The sequence below is a fragment of the Carettochelys insculpta genome, chromosome 7 (assembly GCF_033958435.1).
Source record: "Carettochelys insculpta isolate YL-2023 chromosome 7, ASM3395843v1, whole genome shotgun sequence".
NCBI lineage: Eukaryota > Metazoa > Chordata > Testudines > Carettochelyidae > Carettochelys > Carettochelys insculpta.
Window position 1 is genome coordinate 8,482,214 of NC_134143.1, and position 9,345 is coordinate 8,491,558.

The window sequence follows — 9,345 nt, forward strand, 5'->3', positions numbered from 1 at the left end:
GAATTCAGAATAGAAATCAGAGTTGCTAACGCTTTCTGGCACTACATTAGATTAGAGTCTTTCAGAAGAGTGACTTGGTAATGAGGTTCCAGTGAGCATCATCAGAAGCAGGCATTTAACCAAGAAACTCACTACAAGGGATGCCAAAAATTAACCTCCTGAGTAAGTTTGGCCTGAGACCCAAAAGTATTTAGCCCCACTGGCTGTATTTCAGTGAGATTCAGCCTTCCTCCTCTGCAAACTCTCATAGCAACTGTGTCTGGACCTGCCCAGCCCATGTAGAAACCTGCAGTAGGATGCCATAGAGGTCAGCTTTTAGCAAGTCCTCCTGAAATCTTGGCATCTTGTTGAGTTTGCTTAAAGTGCTTGTTCGTAACCTCAGCTCTTCTCATGACTTTTAATGTTGGGGCTCCTCACACTGTTTCATTAAATACCCTTTTACTTTCCTGCCGTGTTCTTTTCCCACCAGCAACTCCTTGCTACCCAACGTTAACTTCTTGTATCATTTCTCAGGAATTCCATAATATATTAGTAACTTTACTGCCACAGTTCAATAGCATGTGATTAGATATTGGACTTGAAACTGAACAACACTAAGCTGCTCTTTCCTCTTAAATTTGCTTTAAAATCCTCATTATAATGAAATTACATCCCTGGACAGTCACAATAAAATACACTTAAATGTCTATGAAATATTAAAATCAAGCTTCTGGCAGAAAGGCCTTTGGAAGCCACTCTTGTAGTTTTGTATCAAACACAACTGGGTCATGAGAGCACCCCCTTTCCACGGCTGGCGGATCTGTGGTACAGGTGGCGTGATGGAGAATAACTGCCATTGTCTGCCTATGTGATCTAGAGCAGCTCAAACTAAATAGAGCACCAGGAGTCCTGGCTCCCAACACCTTCTGAAGCTGTGTTCGTCTCAAGTTTACTGGCATCTTGTTATGGAAGTCCCATGGCTTTTGGCATGGAGCAGTAGTTCTCAGACTGTGAATTGCGGCCCCAAAGTGAGTCACAACCTCATTTTAATGGTTTGTGAGGCCTGTCTTAGACTTGTTGGGGGCCAGAGCTGGAGCCCTGCTGCCCGGGGCCAAAGCCTGAGGACTCCAGACCTGAGTGGCAGGGCTCAGGTTACAGGCCCCTCTGCCTGGGGAGGTCTTCAGCCTTACCCCCCTCCCCTGCAGAGTTTTGGGGCTGAGGCTTTGCCCCCACTTCCTCCCAGCACAACAGGACTTAAGCTGGGGTGGGTCGAGAAATACTAATGCAAGGATTAAACCATGCAACTGTATCTGCAACTGATTTGCTGTTTTGTTTCTCATAGCACAGGTGCAGCAATGATCAATGGGTCTCAGCATCCATCTTCATCATCATCTGTCAATGATGTGTCTTCAATGTCAACAGATCCAACATTGGCCTCTGATACTGACAGCAGTCTGGAAACATCAGCTGGACCTCTGGGTTGCTGCAGATGACTGCTTAGTCTTTTAGGGGGGAGGGAAGGGAGTCCTTTAGTCATTGGTCGGGCACCTTTAAAAAAAAATCAGCGGTATTATTTTCGAGTGGCTTTTTTTCCCCCAAAAATAATGGTAGGATTCATTTTCAAGTGCTGTGATTTTAAACTGTAAGTTGTGTTGAAGGCAGCCACAAAAATGTATTTTTTTCTGTAATTAAATGTAAAATATTAAACGTGATAATTTTATCATGGTTTTAAAAAATCTGCATATTTGCTTTACTATTATGCTGCTGATCTTTTTTTTACTGAATTTGTAAGATTTGTTTTATCAAAGCACATATTAATGTTGTGTCTCTACCGTGTCATGTATTATTTAAGATTTTGTAGGTTTTTTGATTTATTAGAAATTTTCCAAATATTTTGTTCACGATTATTCTTCAAAGTTATATGCCTGGTCGCTTGTCTTATCCATGGGCAAGAGAAAATGATTCATTGTAGCCAGTTATAGCTTCTGCTGTAGTGGTAGCAGTGAACACAGAATCCTTTAAATCTGTCTACTTGCTTATAAGAATTGAATGAAAGCAGCTGTTAGCGAGTCACCTTAGGGAAACCGTTGATGACCCTTGACAAAGTCACCTCATCTGAGTGGCGTTGTAAACGTAAAGCAAAGCCTATCTTTAAAGCTGCAGAAGTATCCAGCCTGCCAAAAGGAGACGGTGGCCGAACTGTGGCATGCTGATACTGATGAGCAGATAAAACAAAAAGAGGATACTTTGTGAATAATACATTGCAGTGCAAATACACTGTTTACTTCCATGAGCTATTATTAGCTTGTCTTTGTACATGCCAAACAACAGGATATCTAGATTTCCAACAGGGAAAACTGTAGTGGTAGTTATACCTTCACATAGCATGTGGTTCTTTGGAGTTCAGTACCTTTCTTATTTCTGTGGTAGGGTAGGGCAGTTCTGTGTTGGGTGCGTGTATGGAAAACACCAGCTATTTGACCACTCTTTCTACACCCAAAGTAACTTATTCCTGTAAACCAGTCACTGGTACAAGAACCTCAGGTTGTGAGATTTCTGTAGCTAATGCATTAAGAGATCAGTATACACCATGGTAGTGGCAGGAAATGGCAATGCTGGATAAACATTTTTTTGTTTTACTTCACTATCAGGCCAGCACAACAGAAACATTAATCATGGTTCTTTTTAAGCCATGAATATTCAGTATCTTTAAGCATTGAAACCCCAGCTGTCAATGCTCTTTTTTTTTTTTTAAAAAAAAAAAAAAAAAAAAAAGAGTAACATGTAGATCAGCTACTAAGTAGTCAAGTACAATGGTGCTGCTCCTTACAGAAGTATGTTAATTGTTTACATTTTATATTTACAGAATGATTTGTGTGTAACTGACTTTGTTTATGAATGAGTAAAACAATCATCCAGGATTTATTCCTTTGAAGACTGCAGATTTCTCGTGAACTTAAGCTGTACTGATTACTTTGTGTAGGTAAATATTTTGTGTGGTGAATTAAAATGTGAAGAGAGATTTAAATTAGTGACATCTACAAAAATGAACTTTTAAAAGAAAAGCACAGGAGGCTTGCCAGGAACAAGTCTAAGAGAATGAGTAAGAATAGTTATTGAGATCATCCAAGAAAGAAACCAGTGCTGCTCAATGTTTGTTCCTTTAGACTTTGTTGGATAGATAGAATAAATATTATTTTTAAATTTCCAGTTGGAAGACAGATATATTGCCTTTACCCAGTTTATCTTCCTGAATTATCTTTTACTATTTTCAGTATCTACCAGAAGTTAGTCCTCTTAAAAAAAAAAAAAAAAAAAAAAAAAAAAAAAAGCTGGGGGAGGGGCGGGCAGGGTTGCAAGAAAGGGTAATGTCTCAAAGAAAGATGACTGTCAGTTGTCAAAGTTCAGAGTTGTATTTTCGTAGCCTGGCTAGACTGCTGTTGAGCAATAGCAGTGTGTACTTTTGCTGTTCTTGCTTTTATCAGATATTTCAGAAATTAACTTTAAAGCTGTACTTATTAAGGCAATTATTTTTACAGAACGCTGCCAAACTTCATGTTACTTAAAAACTGACAGGCTATGTGGTAGGGACTGGAGCATACCAGATTTGGTTTTATTGTATTTGGACCAAAAAGGCAGTCTATTTTATGTCGGTCTATCAGATTTTAAACTGTGACTTAAATCCAACTATATTTGGTCATATATTGCAGGATAATGTTATTGTGTAGGCCCAGATTATGTTCTGGTACATTGTTATACTGATAGACTAACTAAACCATAGGTAATAGAATTACTCTTGGTTTTTGTCAGTGTAACAGAGCAGAATTTGGCCCTAATCATTCTTGTTTCAGCTGAATTCAGGAACAGCGGTCATCTCTGGCTTCCCCATGTTAGATTTCAGTTCGCGTTGCTGTTATTCTAAGTGCTTTTGAATGAGTTTTAATAAAGCACTTCCTTGGCTTCCCCCATCTTAGACTTCTCTAAGTAGATACTGGCAGAGAAGAGACTATTGGTAGAGCAAGAGACCACTACAGTCAGGATAAGGCATATCAGCACACTGGGCCTCCTGGGTCCCGCCTTGCTAGTAAGTATGCTGATTATTGCAGTCTGTATCTTATGCAAAGTACTTGCTACTTGTTGGCTCCTGGCAGACTTCCAGTGAAGTGCATTGAGCCAGGCAAAGTTAGAGCTCTGCAGATCTCAGCCATTGCAACAGGTTGCTAATCTGAATTCTCTCTTTTGTCAGCAAAATTCATTTTATATTGCAAAGACAATTGCAAACAGTAAGCAGATGGGTGGCTAGAGCTGTCCTGTCTCCTCTTTAAAACTGTCCTGTCCGCTGCTGTTCTTGCATTATGAGGTCAATGTCTCATGTACCTTACACTTTTGAATGCACTAACTTTTGAATGAATGAGTTAGTTATTTTGATAAATAATTCCATGATCTTTCTATTCCAACAGTCTGTGCTAAAAAATATGCAGGTTTCCCACCTCTAGGACTCCAGCTCTAGTCCAACTCAAAATGGCAGTGAATGAATGTGACCCACAGCTAATGTCCTTTGTGAAGTGAGGTGTACACCTGCCCACTGAGAAATGAAAGAATGAATTCCCATGCTCTCTGGCTAATTGCAGCAAATCCCAGGGTTGAACATACAGGTCCTCCTAGAAGTGGGTCCTTCCAGGTCAGTATTAAACGTAGTCGTAAGGAGAAGTTTGTACTGCCTTTGCCTGTATTTTTTCTGCCTGTTGAGGTATGTAGAGGAGTTCAGCCAGTGCAGCAAGAGGAGGCAGACTGCCTTTATCTGGCATTATACCACAGTACTGATTGGTTTAATAATCCTACATGCCAACATGGATAGGCCCAGACTCCATCAATTACCTCATTTGGGTAAACGGCCCAATCTCTGCTCCAGGATAACTTTTAGCAGCTTGGGTTTCTAAATTAGAAGAGATTTGCTATATATGGGGTAGAACTTTTCATGCTATAAATCCCCAGGAAACAAAAGAATAGCAATATAAATTATCTGTAAAACGCCAAGGATTTTTTGAGGGTAGAGCAAGTCTTATTTTTACAAGTTATGGTGACAGTGCCCTCTTCTGGCACTACACAAGTAAGTAGGAGGATGAAGTTAGATGTGGATTTGTAATAGCATCTGCCCCCCAGACAAACACTTCCTGAGTTACAATGCAAGATCTATGCACCTAATAGACCAATCTGTGGTCCCATATTAAATATACAATGCACCTATCTCAAACCTAGACACACCACTATAAACCATCAAAATACTAGTAGTACACATGAGCCGTCCCTTACACACACAGTATTTTAGTAACAGAGAGGAAGCCGTGCTAGTCTATACACTATCAAAACAAAAAGCAGTCAAGTAGCACTTTAAAGACTAGCAAAATAGTTTATTAGGTGAGCTTTTGTGGGACAGACCCACTTCTTCAGACCATAGCCAGACCAGAATCTGAGTCACTACAGGGGCTCGTCTGCGTACTTGGCTCAATCTAATTCTTGATCTTCCCCCCCCACCCTCCACTCTCTGATTTGCTCACCTTGATTATCTTTTTCTGATTTGTGCTCCTTGCTTACTGTTTTTGGTTCCCTGTGTCTTAAATATTGAGTCTGTTCTGGTCTGGCTATGGTCTGAAGAAGTGGGTCTGTCCCACGAAAGCTCACCTAATAAACTATTTTGCTAGTCTTTAAAGTGCTACTTGACTGCTTTTTGTTTTGACACAGTATTTTAGACACTCTCTATCAGTTGACGTCTGGGAGAAGAGACTGTTCCAGGTTACCTGATTTTCATGGCTTGAACCACTGTAGAAGTTTGGGATGGGCTGCTGACGTCGAAGTATTTTCTAATCTGCTTTATAGTAGTTTCTTTTATTTAGCCTTCTGCATCTTCCCGCTAATGTTTCACTTGACATGGGCTTCCCTACATAGCTGTAGGAAGTTGGAAGAATAGAGATGAATTACAGATCATCTGCATTTTTCAGTAAGACCGGAGAGAGGTTCTTAGTGGAGGAATATGTTGTATTGGTAACTCTCTCTTCTAACTTTCCAGCTCACTTAATTGCTCTCACTTAAGTGCTCTTAAATGAGTTGCAGTAAAACATTTTATTGGCTTCCCGCATCTTATATTTTTCTGCATTACAGAAATTTTCTTTGGATAAGGTTAACTTTATTTATTTCCACTTTCACTGCTGAAAAGTTAAACTAGTTTATTATTGAACTACCTCACACAAACTTTCTATGCTTTCTTGAGTAAGCATATCTAACCGTCTCAATTAGATCTACCCTGAATGGGAAATACAAAGTACATTTACCTTTTTAAAAAGCCCAACGTATTGGCCAATGTTGAGACAGTACCAGTATGTATCATGTATACTTCCCGTAAGATGTTCATGTGTAATTTATAGTTCACGTACGATAATGTACATCCAGAAAAGTGTGTTAGATGTAAATTGGTGAATTTATTATTGTAGTCTGGTTTTTGTAGGTAAAAATAACTTATCAGTAATATCAGTCCATCCTTTACATTTTACAAAAGGAATAGTTCTTGGTAAGCTTTGCATACAGATAAATTACTTTTGTAGGCCCAATATCTTGTCTATTTTTGAGAGTTCTTAAACTTTTAACTTATTATGAAAGTTGAACAAAACTGGCTGAATTCTTGTGATTGTTCCTCCTGCCCTCTTTAATGTGGATACTGAAGTGTATTCTGCCCTGGGAAGTGTGGAGGGGAAGGACACACCTTTTAAATATGGAAAAATTACCGTTCATTTTCTTTCCCGCTTGCCATCCTCCCCTCCCCGATAAGTCAGTGGTGGGGAAATATTGAGAGCATTGTGGTTTTTATCATCCACACCATCAGTCATTACATGTGCACCACTAGAATGTAAGCATCGTTATCTAGTATGTCAATTGGTTATAATGATATTTTAAATAAAAAATGACAAAATTTGTTTAATGACTACTCTCTAGTTAGTGTTTCTTCATTGCAGCTCTGGAGCTCTAAGGCACCGTGTGGTGGACTTCATAGGGCAGTTGCCATTTAACTTGTATGTGCTGCCGTCATTTGGGGGAAGTGTGTGTTCTTTACGATGCCTGTTAGACTGGGCAAGTCAGCCTGTTTGATGGCGCAGCTCAGACTTGTCAGTTACTGACAGCAGAGAAATGCTCCGCCCCCTTCCTCTTCCACCTTTTTTGGCTTTCCTATCACTCCCTGCTCTCCCATTGGAGCTTATAGATCTGCCCTGGTGTGATTCTGTGGTACAGCCTTGGGCTATGCGTCTCTTACTTGGTGTTGCTGTCCCTGAACTTGGCTGAGGAGAGAACCAACGGCATTTCTGCAACTCCACCACCACCGTCCTCTGCCAGGTGTCTTGTAGGGAGCAACAAGAAGTCTTGTGACGCCTCATAGACTGACAGATATTTTGGAGCATAAGCTTTCGTGAGCAAAGACCCGCTTCATCAGATGCGTGAGTGGGAGGTGGTTTCAGAGGGGTATTTAAAGAGGGGGGTCCCAGTAAGAGGGAGGTCCAGAGCTGACAAGGTCTATTCAGCAAGGTGGAAATGGCCCAGTATCAACCGCACTTATCAAAAGAGGAAAAAAGTAAGATCTGACAGGGGGATGTGAGCCTGATTAAACAGAGACTGGGAGTGGTTCACAGCTTACAAAGGCAGTTTCTCTGCTCTGGGTGCTAATATCTCCCCATTAGACTCTGACAAAGGCTCACATCCTCCTGTCTGATCAGACTTGGTTTTTCCCTCTTTTGATAAGTACTGTTGATACCGGGCCATTTCCACCTTGTTGAATAGACCTTGTCAGCTCTGGCCCTCCCTCTTACTGGGACCCCGCTCTTTAAATACCCCTCTGAAACCACCTCCCACTGTGCATCTGATCTAGCGGGTCTTTGCCCACAAAAGCTTATGCTCCAAAATATCTGTTAGTCTATAAGGTGTCACAAGACTTCTTGTTGTTCTCACAGCTACAGACTAATATGGCAACCTCTCTGATACTTGTAGGGAGCAGCGTCACTTGTTGAGTGGGCAGAAAGCAGTATTTCCTGGTCTTGGCAGGGATGGAGCCATTGAACAGGAGAGGTTGGCTGTGGGGCAAACAGTTACTTCGTCTTCTCTTCCTCAGAAGAGCGACACCAGAATGACAGGGCAGCTGATGAAAAGTGGTAATGAGTTACTAGAACCTGCACCTCAGCCACACTCCTAGCCAGAGCAGACACTGGACCCAGCACAGACCCAGACGTCAGAGCGTGCAGTAAGGCCCTTTGGGCACCTGTTATCTCCACCTCTAATAGGCCATCTGCGGCTTACCTGTTGCCCCTCAGGGCAGTGGCTACGGGGTGCAGGCACCTCTCATGGGCAAACTGGGCCCTGGGCTTCAGTTTCATGCAAGGCCCAGTCTCATACGCCAGCCTACTCTTTGGGAGGCCCAGAGAGGAAGGGGTACAGTAAGACCTGCCTCTTTGAGAGTGTTTCAGCTGTTCTGGTGATGGCTGCTCCCTGCATTCCAGTACGAGATCCCTGTGACAGTGCCATAGGAAAGCCAGCAAATAAAATCAGTTCCTTATCTTAGTGCAGCTCCCTGTTTTATGTTCCAGCACATCCTGGGAAAATTACTTAACAGCGTGAGCGACTGCTTTGAGCAACTGCTGTGGGTAGGTAACGAGTCGAGTGTTTTTTGGAGGGAAAGGTGCCTTGTAAATGAAAACTGTCATTTAATCTAGTCTCTGTCACTTGAGTAAAGTGGATGGGGGCAGAAATGTTAGCAGCATGTCCTCCGAGGAAGCTTTGTTAACTTAATGCCGACTGCTGTTTGATTGCAATAACATTAGAATAAATGTTTGGCTGACTGTTGAAACCAGGTCTGATAGTTTAATCTCAGTCAGAGGCCCTGAGTATAGTTGGCTTCAGTGATGTCTACTTTCAGATCTGGGAACATATGTGGTTGTGGTTTAACTGCAATCTCTGTTTTTTGTTTTAGAAGCCCCCAGTGCTTTGAACTTATGGAGGATGTCGTACCTGTTGTTTTTATCACCTTTGATCTCTCTTTAGCTCTGGCTAAAGTGGAAGTGGAGGGTGAAGGGGACTAACTGGAATCCCACATCAATCCTTTGGGAATTTCTGCTCTGATCTCAGCTCCTTAAGAGGCCGGGCTTCTCAGTAAATCAAAAGAAATGTTCAACGAGAAGAGTGCGTTCATCTTGCTGGTGTGGGCAGGAGAGTGGAGGTGGGGTGGGTTGTTGGTTTAGAGAGAGATTTTTTTCTTTTTTCCCCCCTTGACTGTAACTTCAGATATAAGGCTACTGAAAGGAAGATATTCTTGAATGAAGCCTGAGCCCT

General features: G+C 41.6%; 1 protein-coding gene across 4 annotated transcripts in view; it reads left to right on the forward strand.

Annotated features, from left to right (window-relative positions):
* MAPK8 (mitogen-activated protein kinase 8) overlaps positions 1-5,389 on the forward strand; it is a 116,094-nt gene extending 110,705 nt beyond the window's left edge. For 3 of the 4 annotated variants that reach the window (XM_074999903.1, XM_074999905.1, XM_074999906.1), the window contains exon 13: positions 1,327-5,389. In XM_074999903.1, coding sequence (XP_074856004.1) covers positions 1,327-1,472 — 146 coding nt within the window. In that variant the 3' untranslated portion in view covers positions 1,473-5,389. Of the gene's footprint in view, positions 1-1,321 lie in introns of all 4 variants that reach the window. The other variant, XM_074999907.1, reaches the window with a different exon arrangement.
* The last annotated feature ends 3,956 nt before the right edge of the window (positions 5,390-9,345 follow it).